This window comes from Haliotis rufescens, unplaced genomic scaffold (genome assembly GCF_023055435.1).
Source record: "Haliotis rufescens isolate VD_foot unplaced genomic scaffold, xgHalRufe1.0.p SCAF_8, whole genome shotgun sequence".
NCBI classification, from domain to species: domain Eukaryota; kingdom Metazoa; phylum Mollusca; class Gastropoda; order Lepetellida; family Haliotidae; genus Haliotis; species Haliotis rufescens.
In genome coordinates, this window is record NW_025964372.1 from 30,838,656 (window position 1) to 30,855,457 (window position 16,802).

General features: G+C 40.3%; 1 protein-coding gene across 2 annotated transcripts; it reads left to right on the plus strand.

Annotated features, from left to right (window-relative positions):
* The first annotated feature begins 362 nt into the window (after positions 1-362).
* On the plus strand, positions 363-15,541 carry LOC124145489 (calmodulin-4-like). 2 transcript variants are annotated; one of them, XR_007219431.1, is made up of 14 exons: positions 363-453; positions 714-767; positions 1,324-1,460; positions 1,670-1,822; positions 3,220-3,266; positions 4,186-4,225; positions 4,772-4,862; positions 7,423-8,197; positions 8,543-8,596; positions 9,008-9,144; positions 10,986-11,138; positions 13,931-13,977; positions 14,846-14,885; positions 15,438-15,541. XR_007219431.1 is itself a non-coding variant. In XM_048389698.1 (7 exons), the coding sequence occupies exons 2-6, from the start codon at positions 715-717 to the stop codon at positions 14,879-14,881; spliced, it is 426 nt and encodes a 141-aa protein (XP_048245655.1). In that variant the 5' UTR covers positions 398-453; position 714; the 3' UTR covers positions 14,882-14,885; positions 15,438-15,541. The 2 variants fall into 2 exon arrangements, 1 of the variants encoding a protein (XP_048245655.1); XM_048389698.1 differs by lacking the exons at positions 3,220-3,266; positions 4,186-4,225; positions 4,772-4,862; ... (2 more) ...; positions 9,008-9,144; positions 10,986-11,138 and having other exon boundaries at positions 398-453.
* Positions 15,542-16,802: the final 1,261 nt, after the last annotated feature.

Sequence of the window (16,802 nt, forward strand, 5' to 3'; positions counted from 1 at the left end):
CCCTTTGGTGTGTGACGTCAGGATGGTCTGACTGGTGACTGTCATCGTACCCTTTGGTGTGTGACGTAATGATGGTCCTACTGGTGACTGTCATCGTACCCGTTGGTGTGTGACGTTAGGATGGTCAGGCTCCGTGTCTTTGACTGTCATCGTACCCCGTCCGTGTCTGACGCTTTTGTGTGTGCAAATTTCTTTTCAAGGTCTATTGTGAATTTCGTGCAATTCTGATAACCCCCGATCTTAAAATAGCACAGACTATTATTTACAGTTCACCATGACACAGCTGAAATATTGCGGACTGCAAAACTTGTTTTCATGACCAAATGTCAATTTTGTTCAATTTTTATAACCTCTGTTCCGAAAATAACTCTACCTTATCAAATCATACCTATATAATGTCTGCAAGGGGTTGACATCGTTCTAGTTTCCTGAAGACATTCTCTGAACATATTTGTAAGTACATGTAGATCTATTTACCTTTTACTGTACCATATAACCTTGTCATCATGCTCAAATATATATATCTCTAGAGATATTGATTGATAGATGTACAGATAAAGACCTCACAATATCTTGAAAGAAAGGCATTATTTGGCGACAATGTTCGACCATTTTACATTGAAATAAAAAAACAATGCCAGCAAAATGTGCCGCGTACAAAATGTGGTCCGTATCCGCGATTGTCCTATACTTATAGGTATTCTTTGATTCAGAATGTTGGGTGTTATTCTTCTGACGCTCGTGGCCAGTGCGCTAGGCGCTCCTACGTAAGTGTTTCACTTCGTCCGTCTCTGACCGTGGTGTCATCCGTTGAGAAATGATGGTACACATTCAATTATTCTTATTGAATTTCCCAGAATGTCTCAAAGCAATATTCCTGTCTTGCTGTTTCCCTATATATATGTGGCCGGCTTTGAACAGGTCGGGCGGTTGGGTAGCCTCGTGATTAATGTGTTCGCTCGTCACGTCGAAGTCCCGGGTTCGATTCCCGACATGGGTACAATGTGTGAAGCCCATTTCTGGTGTCCTCCGCCGTGATATTGCTGGAATATTGCTAAAAGCCGCGTAAAACCATGCTCACTCAACTAAACAGGTCGACAGTAGCCAGTACTGTTGGACGAAAAACTAATGACGATCAGGTAGTAACTGATGAAGTGAAGTCATCTTTAGAAAAGGGAGACAAAGGATATCTTTTTCCAATTTGTCAATTTTACTTTTTCAAGACATGTTCAATCTTCGACATTAAACTATACTTGCATTTATTTCTTTAAACTAAATCTTTGTTCCTCAGATGCGGCTGATGATGACAATTTTATCTTTCAGCACCCCAGCCGGAGGTTCGACAACTCGGGATCTGATTGCTGCTGGCACTTCTTCCTTCAACGCTCTTGACAAGAACAAAAACGGCCATGTGGAAGTTTCAGAGTTTTTAATTTCATTTGACAAGTCTGACACAAACCGTGAGTGACTTTCACTACTTAAATTCAATAAATATATTCAGTTAATAAATAATTGGAATGAGTGTTATTATTTAGACACCCTAAACCTTTCAAAATGGACGAAATCACGCATACCATATTAAAGTTATATACGGGATATAAGGGATAAAGGACTGCTCAGGTATCGTACGGACCATTCGCTGTACAACGTGTATGCTTGTTGCCCGTAGATGACAATGAGATGTCAATCCAAGAGTACGTTCAGTACAGACATGCCACCAAGACCTTTACTCAGGCACTCTACAAATTCCTTGACACGGACCATGACGGCAGCGTAAGCCGAGCAGAGATGATCAGACTCTTCAGGCTCTACGACGGCAACAGTAAGTATTGTAACTGTATTTACTGAAGAAGCCGTATACAAATGAGATGCTTCAAGGTTTTGTGAGAACATGACTTGAGTGAGTGAGTTGGGTTTAACAGGATTCCGGTATGCCAGGTTCATGTTGGCGGAAAGCTCCAAAGTGTGCATGACTCCGACGTTTACTACGGGTATGGTGCTGACAAACCTAGAAACATAATCGGGGCGAATCGGGATTCGAAACCACAATCATAGGTTTCTTGCGTGCTCAAGAGACGCAATTCTGTACAACGAATTCGGCGCCATAGAATACTGGACCACCCGTGCCCCCAATTTGTTTCTGAACCACGCGAATATGTCAGGCATATGTCATGCATGTCTCCTCTTTTCCCTTTAATATGAGATATTGATGAATTAAGTCAAGGTCTCCCTTGAAGTCATATCGTGAATATATGAAAAATAGACCAATGTGACAGTGAAGTTGATGATAAAAGAGCGACAAAACCTTTCCATAATATCTCTATCAAAAGCATATTCCATTGTACGACTGACGAAATTGAAGGTAATGGCATCTGAATGGGAATATGTGGTGGCATGTTAACATCGATGTGGCCTTTTGGAAATAGCATTCAAGCAGCTTATGTATCTGCAAGTTCTTTCTCGCCAAATGTTGTTTAACAGGCCATCCAAAGGATCACTTCTTCACCACACCTGCCATCGATATGTTTGGTATTGATTCTCCATTAACAGCTTCACTGTTCGCAGGATACCACGTGAAAGAACTATGTTGTGCTGTGAAAGTGTACGAATGAGTGAGTTAAAATATTCAGACCTATCTCCGTATTTATAATCACGGAGACATGGGGATACGATCACAGGTTTATTCTTGTCATGGCGGTGTACATACAATTAATCATGATGCCGTAAGCTACTTCCGAGTACGCACTATTTACTAAAGTGCTAATCACACTGGAAATACACTACACAATGCATGTTATTTACTATACTCCAAAAGCGAAAGGTTCGGAATTGGATAACGGGCTGCGTCATATCAAAAGACGTTAAACGATGGTACTTGCTGTTTTCCCTTCTGGCGCTGGGCATTGAGGGGCTAAAACAAGGACTGGTCGTCTCGGAGTCCGTATACTGTGTCTGAGTGGGGTAGTCATGTTTCAACTTTCCGGACTAGTAAAAGCAGCCACACACAGACACACACACACACAGACACACATGCAGACAGATACACACACAGACAGACAAACACACAGACACAGATACCGACACACCAACATACACACAGAGACACGCGTCTCTTAGTGTAAGAAGTGCAATAATCTTTAAAGCGACGTTAAACCCCGTTTCACCTAACCTTACCAGCTCCAGTAACAGTTAGTTAAGATATAGTTTTTCTATTTCCAGACGACGGTGTTATTACTCTTCCAGAATTTATTAGCCGATATTTGAAGGTGAGTACTTTTTGAAAAACATAATTTGTTCTCGAATATGATTGAACAAATTAATTTGTTCTCAGGGCTTACCACCAAAATTAATGAATCGTTCAATGGACATATTGGATGTTGTGGGTGAAAGAAAACAAATATCCTGCCTCAAACAAAAGTAGACATTAAGTTCACTGTTTTGTCCGATTCTGTTTCAACAAACACACTTTAAATTCTTTATGAGTTAATCTAGATAAATGTACAGCCGATGATCGTACAAGACACCCGGGTTTTTCCCTACATTTGGATGTATGATCTCTCGTGTCTAGCATCCTGTTTTCTGTTGTGTTTCACAAGTAATGAACCATTTGTATTTTGTGCGGAGAAGTCCGCCAATGAACAATTATTTCACAGATAATTAGTCTTTGAGTGTGTGACTTTGGTTTACACAACTTTTAACATTATTGCTATTTATATCACGGCGTGTGAGTATAATGAGAATGAAACGCCCGAAGTTATACAAGCCATTGACATTTTCCGTTTTGGGGAAACCACGGACGTATATACACGTCTTTGGTGAAACCAACAAGCAGGAGTATGGAACTGCCAGACCAAAAATCATAATCAGGGTTATTCTGCAATTTGAACGTTGGGTTGTAATTGTGATGGCGCCTCAGTGGACAGGGTCATCTTTGCCACAGGAAGTTGTAGCATTGGCGGTAATGGTAATGATGGTCCAGGAATAGCTCAAAGCGCTGAAGTGAGGTTTTATAAGTTTAGCACTTTGTTGAAAGCAAAATATGGTGTGTAATGGATGTCAATAGATCAGTGTCGGATTTGGCGAGTAACTGACTAGCGACTCTGTGCCTTTGACATCGGCAAAATTAGTTTGTGAAAAAAAACTCATTTAGTTTGTACAAGACTCTTTTTTTGCTGTTTTATTCAGATGGTGGATATAGTTGCAAAAAACCTGTCTCAATGACAAGGTGAGTAATGACAGAGTTTACACTTACGTAGGACGAAGAATGTATTCGACGTGATATTTTGGAGTCTTTTGGAAAATATCAATATGTTCCCGAAAGTGCTGGAAATAGCGTGTTCTCGTGTTATCAAACAAATAACGTTCACTGGACATTTTGAAAATAATGTGTTTTAGTTAATTATTCTATTTTTCTGTTATTCGAGAAAATACAACCGTGACATTTTTTCATGCCACCTCCTTACACTTGTGATGAATTTTGGCGATCCCCCATCTTTCGCTGTGTCAATTTTTCATGACACCCCTTAATCTCACCCCTCCCGTATGATATATGACCAGTCCATAAACAATAATTCTGTCGCTCATCCTTTCAAAAGTGATTGAGAAGTCAAATATTCCGCTATTCTCTATCACTAACCAAACGACAGGTCAACTTAAACGCATACAGCATGAATCAATCTAAAACTAAAATCTTTGACGATATCAGGATTAGGGAATGCTTAGTTCATATTTATCTTGACAATTCTGTTAACAGTAATTTGTATGCCAACAGCTATTCCCGCATCAACAGCCTCCACCTGAATCTTGCTGTGAACAAATGGGCTCCTACTTCAGGATAAACCAACACCCTGTGCGGAATAAAGGTTTCTACTATAGTTTATTTATTTTGTTTTTTTTGTATATGAAGAACAGGATTAACCATGATTTATATGTAATAATATACGCATGGGACAAACGTTTGATAATCTTTGACCTCCCGTAATGATCTGGGTTAGAATTGGTGTTCAACAACCTATGCTTGTTGTTTAACATCTTCCTGAGGCAGGAGAGTTAACTGACTTTTAAAGTCCAGTTTCCACCCTTGCCGAACTAGGCTGGTATTCCTGGGCTAGATTATAGCGCCACTGGTGGCTATTATCAGTTATATCCCTTCTAAGCCTATCCCATTGACCAATCAGATTTCGACTCTCGTATCACTTGCATTTGCTTCAAACGAAATGGCGGCGCCCAGTCAGGACGATCTGATTAATAATCAAGATCTATATTGTGATTAAACGGGTCTTACATCGCGAAATGCATCAACTCATGTGAGCACCTTGAGTAAAAACATGAAATGATTTGGGAAAGATCTGCTTACAACGAGTTGTCGGTGCACATGCTTTGCAAATCCTGCAATCGACCAAAATCTGCACGACAGTTGACGAACCAGATTTCGATTTTGCTGCGCGATTTGGATTGGACTATGCATAGACTCATCTGTCCAGCCAAAATGTAACTCCATTATACCAATCAAGTTCGGCAAGGGGGAAAACTGGACTTTTATAGTCAGTTAACTCTCTTGCCTCGGGAAGATGGTTGTTAAGAGGCTGCAAATGCTTTCTTTGTGGTAGTCAGATACACTGACTTGGTTGATGCATGTCATCGTATCCACATGCGTAGATCAATGCTAATGATGTCAATCATTGGACTTCTGGTCCGACTTCAGAATTTACAGACTACCGTCATGTAGCCATCCTCAATATCTCCTCACTGACCCCTAGATCCAATTCTGCTGTCCTCGCAATCTGAAATTACCTGCCCTTGATTTTCAGTAAAATTTTACCGATCAATCAAACGCCGAAATAAGATTAAAAGAAATGGGCAAGGGACGTAACCCGTATTGACATGTCGTTGATATCACTATCAGTACGTTGAGGCTAGTTTGTAAATCGCATTTTAACAGTATTCCAGTCATATCACGGCGTGTCAGCTTAATGTGGGAGAAAAGCCCCAGGTGATGCAGGTCGTTTACCACTTCGATGAAACCCACGAGCACGGGTATGGTGCTGACAAACCTCGAAACATAATTAGGGCGAACCGGGATTCGAACCTACAATCATAGTTTTTTGGCGTGCCCAATGGACGCAACTCTGCACAGCGAATCGCGGCGCCTTAGACGACTGTGCCACCCATGCCCCCTAATTGGTACGTCAGACGAAGTAGCGTAGCAAATTGGCTGCTCAGAATCAAGGGAAGAAGGAGATAATGTGTGAATTCACGGTGCAATCAAAGCGAAACTAATATTCCAGCCTGTAAACCATCGAACCTGGACCATGCACACCATGAGTGATATGAGCAACGAACCACACAAGTAGCGGTACCACACAATTAGCCATATTTACATGTCGTAACCACCCGATGCTCATTTCAGCCAAGATTACGACAAACACGCTTACTGTATTGGGTAATCTTTCCCACAAGGCTGATCTACCTTCAAGTAATGTGTCAAAACACATTGCCATATTAGCAGACGGAAACCTCCCCCTGAACCTCTGCCTTAGGATACTGACCTCTCGTGGACTTCCTTGAATTTTAAAACGTCTAAGACCTGCATTACTCGAGTCTTTCTTCCTATTTTAGCAGACACTCCCTGATATGACGGTGTTGAACCCAACTCACTCACTCTAAAATGCCACACGCACTGGTATGCGGAACCATATCGTCCCCGGAATATTTAAAGGACAAACAATCTGTATTTGCAAGTGTTGGGTTGTTGGGTCAGTTCAGTCACCAGGTTGAACTACTCTGTACATATTGTCATTTATACACTGTACCTACTGTTGCCCACTTGTCTAAGGCGCAATCATTAACAGTGCAGAGTTACGTCCCTTTAGCGTAGCAGGAACCAGTGATCGTTGATTGAAATTTAAAGGATTTTTGTTTTGTGAGCACCATAGGCTCGTGGATTTCACTAATGGGGTAAACATCTAAGATTTATATCCCTTTTAGCTTCCTGCAACACTAAGGCACGGTGTTATAACTGAAATACTTATTAATTCTGAGTTGTAACTCAATCACAATCATTTGAGTCTACCATGTCCAACAAATGATCATAATCAGGGTGTATCCGAGAATCCAACCAACACAGCAGATACTGACATGGCAAAGGGACAGCACAAACAAAACAACTAATCTCACCAACATGGCTTATCTCTTCTCAAACAATGTTCCTTTCCATATGATAATCATGTTTTCGTTACCTTGTTTCAATTTCAGCGTAAAACACTGCTCTGTGAGGTACGAGATTGAGACACATCGTAAATATTCACGTTGAAAAAGATCATGCATTTGCTGTCATTTACTACCGTTCAGTAAAACGTCCTTAATCCATTCTTTAGTTCATCGACTTATGAATACTGTATTGTAAAGATATATTTTTTTCAGGTGAATTCCATAAGGGGAATAATCATTGCTCCCAGTGTGGACACCCCCTCTTCCTGTATAACCACTGTCCCCTGTGTGAAGGTGTCTCTACCCTGGTAAAATCACTCTGCCCATGTCGACGCCGCTCTCTTCCGGTATATCCACTGCCCCCATGTGTAGACGCGACCCTCTTCCAGTATAACCATTGTCCCACGTGTGAACGTGTTCCTCTCCTGGTTAAACTACTGTCACAAGTGTGGACGCCCCCTCTTCCGGTATAACCACTGTGCCACTGTGACCTCACATTGCTACATTGTGGAAAATTATCCGTCAATAATCGATCATAATGTCACAAATGGATTATTTGGTCATGTGAACAAGGGAAGTGTCTCTGGTCTTCGCGACCCGTGAAGATCCGGGGTAGAATAAGTCTTCAGCAACCCACGCTTGCCGTAAAAGGTGACTCTGCTTGTCGTAAGAGGCGACCAACGGGATCGGGTGGTCAGGGTCGCTGACTTGGTTGATGCATTAGCTATAGTCTCTGGCCATCACACTTTAACGCCACAAAACCTTATCTGAAAGAATACATTTTAATTACTCGGTAAAAACAGTTCACCATGACACAGCTGAAATTTTGCTGTCTGAAAAACTTGTTTTCATGACCAAATGTCAATTTCGTTCAATTTTTATAACCTCTGTTCCGAAAATAACTCTACCTTATCAAATCATACCTATATAATGTCTGCAAGGGGTTGACATCGTTCTAGTTTCCTGAAGACATTCTCTGAACATATATGTAAGTACATGTAGATCTATTTACCTTTTACTGAACTGCATTACCTTGTCATCATGCTCAAATATATCTCTAGAGATATTGATTGATAAATGTACAGATAAAGACCTCACAATATCTTGAAAGAAAGGCATTATTTGGCGACAATGTTCGACCATTTTACATTGAAATAATAATATAATGCCAGCAAAATGTGCCGCGTACATATCCGTTGGTTTCGGAAATCACCTTGTATCGTTGCGAACAATTATATGCAACTACTACTACTACTACTACTACTACTACTACTACTACTACTACTACTACTACATGCGATTGTCCTATACCTATAGGTATTCTTTGATTCAGAATGTTGGGTGTTATTCTTCTGATGCTCGTGGCCAGTGCGCTAGGCGCTCCTACGTAAGTGTTTCCCTTCGTCTGTCTCTGACCGTGGTGTCATCGGTTGAGAAATGCCTGAACGAGTTTACTGTTAAATTACCTACAATAAGCAGATTCAATTATTCTTAATGAATTTCCCAGAATGTATCAAAGCACTATTCCTGTCTTGCTGTTCCTCTATAAATATGTGAGCGGCTTTGAACAGGTCCACAGCAGCCAATACTGTTGGAAGAGCTAACAAATGAGGATCAGGTAGTTACTAATAAAGTGAAGTCATCTTTAGAAAAGGGAAACAAAGGAAAACTTTTTTTGGTCAATTTTACTATTCCAAGACATGTTCAATCTTCGACATTAAACTATACTTGCATTTATTTCTTTAAACTAAATCATTGTTCCTCACCTGCGGCTGATGGTGTCAATTTCATCTTTCAGCACCCCAGCCGGAGGTTCGACAACTCGGGATCTGATTGCTGCTGGCACTTCTTCCTTCAACGTTCTTGACAAGAACAAAAACGGCCATGTGGAAGTTTCAGAGTTTTTAATTTCATTTGACGAGTCTGACACTAACCGTGAGTGACTTTCACTGCTTTAATTCAATAAATATATTCAGTAAATAAATAATTGGAATGAGTGTTATTCTTTAGACACCCTTAAATTTTAAAAATGGACGAAATCACACATACCAAATTAAAATTGCGGGATATAAGGGATGAAGGTAAATAAACAGCTGTATAAGTTCTTATCTTGAAGTTTGAGGGATTTCCCTTGATGTGATTGGTTTATTTGCTGCTTACATGACCTGTTTATGTTTTAACAAATTTTAAAAAGTGTAAATGTCACCTTTTGACGTTGACACAGTTTCTGAAGGTAACTACTTTTCATGGGGAATCCTCGAGTGGAACAATTCTCTATTGTCGTTTATCACTATCGTGAGGATCGGTAATATAAACAGGAACTCAGCAAAATATTGAATAGCTGACAACTTGCGACAAACCTGTTTCAAGTTTCCCCGTACATCCTCCAGTATAACTACAATGTCGCGCCGACCTCCTGAGAACGTTTAAAGTCCTCCACTGATGAAACTGTTGAATCAGAAAATTCGGTTATACTGCCAATGTACTCCCAGTCCCAGTTCAGGTCAAACATTGCAGGCCCAACAAGTAGTATAATCACACGAGTAATAGCCAGTTACTGTAATTTCAGATTCAAAGTGAAAATACAAGCTCACATTTGGATGTTAGTCATGCGCAATTGTATATGTGCCAATTGTTTCTTTTTAATTTAATGCTTATAAATCAAACAAAACTCTTACAAGTAACATGTTGCTTTAAAGTGATTACTGATTAAGTGTTGATAGTAACTCGTTGATTAATAATGAGTTGTGATTTTATTTATGGATCTGTAACTGCTTTGTTTTGCGCAAGTGTGAAGAATATACCACCAATTGGGTCACTGCATTCCAATCGAACTGGTAACGTAAAACGTGTGTCAAAGTAATTTGGCATTCTTTAAACTTCAAAATACGAATTTATCATCTTGTGGCAAGTTTCGGCGTCCACATGATTTTAACTTGCACAGTTGAAAGCATGCATACTCCAGAACACCAACAGAATATGACATTCATTTATTTAACCAGTGCTGTGATATTGGCAAATGTACCTCCTCTGGTCTAAGTTCGATCAATGCTTGTTTTATTCATATCGAACTCATAGCTGCAAAATCAAAGTATGAAATCATTGTGATGACATTAATGAGTGTTATTTCATGCATATCATATCTGTAAATGTCAATTAATCTGATTATTTTATGTATATTCCGTCTCATTGATGTTCACATACATAATATGGTTGCTGTAAGTATAAACATTCTGTATTTTCTGTATGTGTCAAGAATCTGGTTGCTGTATGCATAGTTTCTTGCAGTTTATATAATCAAAAAATGTGATTGCCGAATGTAATCGATATCTTGCTGTTGTATGTCCATAGCGAAAACGGTTGCTATTGGCACACATGCTATCCTGTTCTCATTGGTTTCAACGGAGGGATAATATTCTTCAACCTGAGTTACTTTTGGCTTTCCTTCCACATTAAATATTAATATTGTTCAACGGACCTTTAACCCAACTAAAGTACGAACCAAAAGTATGGATCAAAGCTGAAGCAGTCCCTGTTTCCTACACCATTAAGAAAAACCGAGTGTATGTTTGTGTTCACTTCCCCCGTGTGTTCCGAATGACTGAGCACTTCTGGAAACATTTTCTAACACTTTGGAACAAATTTTCAATATTTGTGTGCATTCACTTGTTTAAGGTTATTTAATACATTGTTTACATGATAAAACAATAAAATGGAGATTGTTCCAGTCTAGTACGGACCATCCGCTGTACAAGGTGTATGTTTGTTGCCCGTAGATGACAATGAGATGTCAATCCAAGAGTACGTTCAGTTCAGACATGCCACCAAGACCTTTACTCAGGCACTCTACAAATTCCTTGACACGGACCATGACGGCAGCGCAAGCCGAGCAGAGATGATCAGACTCTACAGGCTCTACGACGGCAACAGTAAGTATTGTAACTGTATTTACTGAAGAAGCCGTATGCAAATGAGATGCTTCAAGGTTTTGTGAGAATGTAACTTCAGTGAGTTGGGTTTAACGCCGCTTTTAACAGAGTTCCGGTATGCCAGTTTCATGTTGGAGAAAATAACAAAATCGAACAACAAACATTTCAAATGGCCATGCTAGGTTCATAATCAAGAATGAACATACACAAATGCAATCTTCACTTTGCCGACTAGAACAATGTCACATGCTGACAAAAATATCAAGCAAAGGTAATGCAAAGTCACATGCTGACATCACAATGTCAAGTAAACACAATGAAAAGTATAAAAAATCCCAACAACGAAGAGTCACTTGCACCTCAGCGAATTCGGTGAACAGAAAGTTATTGTCCTGGAACAAAAAGGAAAAAAAACCCAACAACAACCAATAACGCGAGTGTACACATGATGCCGGCGATGTCAATCATAATTTCCCCATGGGGTGCGGGCCCTACCACATCCAACTGAATATCTCAGCACGAGAAAAGAATAGCTCCATCCATGCGGAGTCTGCAGCTGCCGTGACTACAACCACACGGATACGATGACGTCACGGCCACACAAGCCACAGGTCTTCCTCCCTACATCAGCCCCACGTTGGGCGCCATAATGTCACAGGAACAACAAAGTTCGTGCTCTGGGCTGATGTTTTATTGATGATGAAGAGTCCTGTAATTATAACAAAATGACATGTTATGTGGCTTGGTGGTCCGGCATGGTGTGTCCTCACACTGACCATGTAGTTGTTTTTAACTACTATATTATTGATATTCATTTCAATAATTAAACAATTATCTAGACTAATATAATTCACACATGAAGAATTAACCTATTTCAATTTAGATAAAAAAATATTAAAAGAGCATTCACGCAACTCATTCAACATACCTGTAATAATAACAAAATGACATGTTATGTGGCTTGCTGGTCCGGCATGGTGTGTGCTGGGTTTCTAACACATGCAGTCTTTATAGAGGACAGTCATGTGATCTGCCTCTACATCATTTGCAGGGACTGCATGTGCCAGGGCCCAGGATGTACCTCACAGACCACAGTTAAAGGTGGGCTGTTCAAGCCAATATTAGATAGATATGGAAAAAAGTTGGTGACATAATTGATTAACAGATTAGTAAAACTTTACCTGCGACACCTGTATTTACTGAAGAAGCCGTATGCAAATGGGATGCTTCAAGGTTTTGTGAGAACATGACTTGAGTGAGTGAGTTGGGTTTAACGCCGCTTTTAACATAATTCCGGTATGTCAGCTCCATGTTGGAGGAAAGCTCCAAAGTGTGCATGACTCAGACATTTACTTTGGGTAACAAACTGACAAATGCTGACAAACCTAGAAACATAATCGGGGCGAATCGGGATTCGAAACCACAATCATAGGTTTCTTGCGTGCTCAAGAGACGCAATTCTGTACAGCGAATTCGGCGCCATAGTTAACTGGACCATCCGTGCCCCCAATTTGTTTCTGAACCACGCGGATATGTCAGGCATATGTCATGCATGTCTTCTTTTTTCCCTTTAATATGAGATATTGATCAATTATGTCAAGGTCTCACTTGAAGTCATATCGTGAATATATGAGTATTAGATCAAGGTGACAGTGAAGTTGATGATAAAAGAGCGACAAAACCATTCCATAATAATAGGAAATATCTATCAAAAGCAGATTCAAATGTACGACTGAACGAAACTGAAGGTAATGGCATCTGAATGGGAATATGTGGAGGCATGTTAACATTGATGTGGCCTTCTGGAAATAGCATTCAAGCAGCTTATGTATTTGCAAGTTCGTTTTCGCCAAATGTTGTTTAACAGGCCATCCAAAGGATCACTTCTTCACCACACCTGCCATCGATATGTTTGGTATTGATTCTCCATATATTATCACAGCTTTACTTAAAACAAGTTGGAGAACCTTATAACAGACTGTTTTACAACTAATAATAGATCGTCAGCAACTAAACTCAGGCCACCATCAAGGGACATAGGGACTTACTTAAGCAGTGAGAGGAAATGTGATCAATGTGTGATGTTTTCCTAGTAGTTTACACATTGAGACCTATCTCCGTATTGATAATCACGAAGAAATGGTAATACGATCACAGGTTTATTCTAGTCATGGTGATGTACATACAATCAGTCATGACGCCAAAAGGTACTTCCTAGCACGTACTATTTAGTAAAGAGCTAATCACACTGGAAATACACTACACAATGCATGTTATTTACTATACTCCTGGCGTCCGCCCGGAAAAAGGAAGGTCCGGGATTGGATAACCGGCCGCGTCATATCAAAAGACGTTAAAAGATGGTACTTGCTGTTACCCTTCCTGGCGCTCCGCATTAAGGGGCTAAAACAAGGACTTGTCGGCTCTGAGTCCGTATACTGTGTCTGAGTGGGGTAGTCATGTTAAACTGCGGCATGGTATCTCAGTGGGCTAGCACTATAAAATCGGCATTATTCCGGACTAGTACAAGCAGCCACACACACACACACACACACACAGCCACACATACACACAGCCACACACACACACACACAGCCACACACACACACAGCCACACACACACACACACACACACACACACACACACACACAGCCACACAGCCACACAGCCACACACACACACAGACACACAGCCACACACACACACAGACACAGACACAGAATGCATGCCTACATATTATTTACCACATTCCAGTAACAGTTAGTTAATCATATAGTTTTTCTATTTCCAGAGGACGGTATTGTTACTCTTCCAGAATTTATTAGGGGATATTTGAAGGTGAGTTCTTTTTTAATAGCATAGTTTGTTCTCGAAACTGATTGAACAAATTAATGGATATATTGGATGTTGTGGGTTAAAGAAAACCAATATCTTGCCTCAAACAAAAGTAGACATTAAGTTCACTGTTTTGGCCCGTTTCTGTGTCAACAAACACACTTTATATTCTTTATGAATTAATCTAAATAAATTTACAGCCGATGTTCGTATAAGACAGCCGGGTTTTTCCCTACATTTGGATGTATGATCTCTCGTGTCCAGCATCCTGTTTTCTGTTGTGTTTCTCAAGGAGTGAACCATTTGTATTTTGTGCGGAGAAGTCCGCCAATGAACAATTATTTCATAGATAATTAGTCTTTGAGTGTGTGACTTTGGTTTACACATCTTTTAACATTATTGCTATTTATATCACGGCGTGTGTGTATGATGAGAATGAAATGCCCGAAGTTATACAAGCCATTGACATTTTCCGTTTTGGTGAAACGAACAAGCAGGAGTATGGAACTGCCAGACCAGGAATCATAATCAGGGTTATTCTGCAATTTGAACGTTGGATTGTGATTGTGATGGCGCCTCAGTGGACAGGGTCATCTTTGCCACAGGATGTAGTAGCATTGGCGGTAATGGTAATGAGGGTCTGGGAATAGCTCGAAGCGCTGAAGTGAGGTTTTGTAAGTTTAGCACTTTGGTGAAAGCCATATATGGTGTGTAATGGATTGTCAATAGAGCAGTGTCGGATTTGACGAGTAACTGACTCGCGACACATTTAACTCTGTGCCTTTGACATAGGCAAAATTAGTGTGTGGAAAAAAACCTCATTTAGTTTGTACAAGACTCTTCTTTGCCTCTTTTTTGCTGTTTTATTCAGATTATGGATATAGTCGCAAAAAACCTGTCTCAATGACAAGGTGAGTAATGACAGAGTTTACACTTACGTAGGATGAAGAATGTATTCGACGAGATATTTTGGAGTCTTTTGGAAAATATCAATATGTTCCCGAAAGTGCTGGAAATAGCGTGTTCTCGTGTTATCAAACAAATAACGTTCACTGGACATTTTGAAAATAATGTGTTTTAGTTAATTATTCTATTTTTCTGTTATTCGAGAAAATACAACTGTGACATTTTTTTATGCCACCTCCTTACACTTGTGATGAATTTTGGCGATCCCCACTTTTTCGCTATGTCATTTTTTCATGACACCCCTTAATCTCACCCCTCCCGTATGATATATGACCAGTCCATAAACAATAATTCTGTCGCTCATCCTTTCAAAAGTGATTGGGAAGTCAAATATTCCGCTATTCTCTATTACTAACCAAACGACAAGTCAACCTAAACGCTTACAGCATGGATTTTAATCAATCTAAAACTAAAATCTTTGACGATATCAGGATTAGGGAATGCTTAGTTCATATATGCCTTGACAATTCTGTTAACACTAATTTGTATCCTAACAGCTATCCCCGCATCAACAGCATCAACCTAAATCTTGCTGTGGACAAATGGGCTCACGCTTCAGGATAAACAAACATCCTGTGCGTAATAAAGGCTTCTACTGGTTCATTTATTTTGTTTTTTTTGTATATGAAGAACAGGATTAACCATGATTTATATGTAAGAATATACGCATGGGACAAACGTTTGATATTCTTTGACACCCCGGGATGATCTGGGTTAGAATTGGTGTTCACCAACCCATGTTTGTTGTTTAACATCTTCCTGAGGCAAGAGAGTTAACTGACTTTTAAAGTCCAGTTTCCACCCTTGCCGAACAAGGCTGGTATTCCTGGGCTAGATTGTAGCGCCACTGGTGGCTATTAGTAGTTATGTCCCTTCTAAGCCTATCCTATTGAACAATCAGATTCCGACTCTCGTATCACTTGCATTTGCTTCAAACAAAATGGCGGCGCCCAGTCAGGACGTTTGAGTTAAAACATGAAATGATTTGGGAAATATCTGCTGACAACGAGTTGTCGGTGCACATGCTTTGCAAATCCTGCAATCGACCAAAATCTGCACGACAGTTTGGATTGGACTATGCATAGACTCATCTGTCCAGCTAAAATGTAACTCCATTATACCAATCTAGTTCGGCAAGGGGGAAAACTGGATTTTTATAGTCAGTTAACTCTCTTGCCTCGGGAAGATGGTTGTTTAGAGGCTGCAAATGCTTTCTTTGTAGTAGTCAGATACACTGACTTGGTTGATGCATGTCATCGTATCCACATGCGTAGATCAATGCTAATGATGTCAATCATTGGACTTCTGGTCATTCATTCAGACTACCGTCATGTAGCCATCCTCAATATCTCCTCACTGACCCCTAGATCCAATTCTGCTGTCCTCGCAATCTGAAATTACCTGCCCTTGATTTTCAGTAAAATTTCACCGATCAATCAAACGCCGAGATAAGATTAAAAGAAATGGGCAAGGGACGTTACCCGTATTGACATGTCGTTGATATCACTATCTCAACATTGAGGCTAGTTTGTAAATCGCATTTTAACAGTATTCCAGTCATATCACGGCGTGTCAGCTTAATGTGGGAGAAAAGCCCCAAGTGATGCAGGTCTCAGACGTTTACCACTTCGGTGAAACCCACGAGCACGGGTATGGTGCTGACAAACCTCGAAACATAATTGGGGCGAACCGGGATTCGAACCCACAATCATAGGTTTCTGGCGTGCCCAATGGACGCAACTCTGCACAGCCAATCGCGGCGCCTGAGACGACTGTGCCACCCGTACCCCCTAATTGGTACGTCAGACGAAGTAGCGTAGCTAATATGCTGCTCAAAATCAAGGGAGGAAGGAGACAATGAG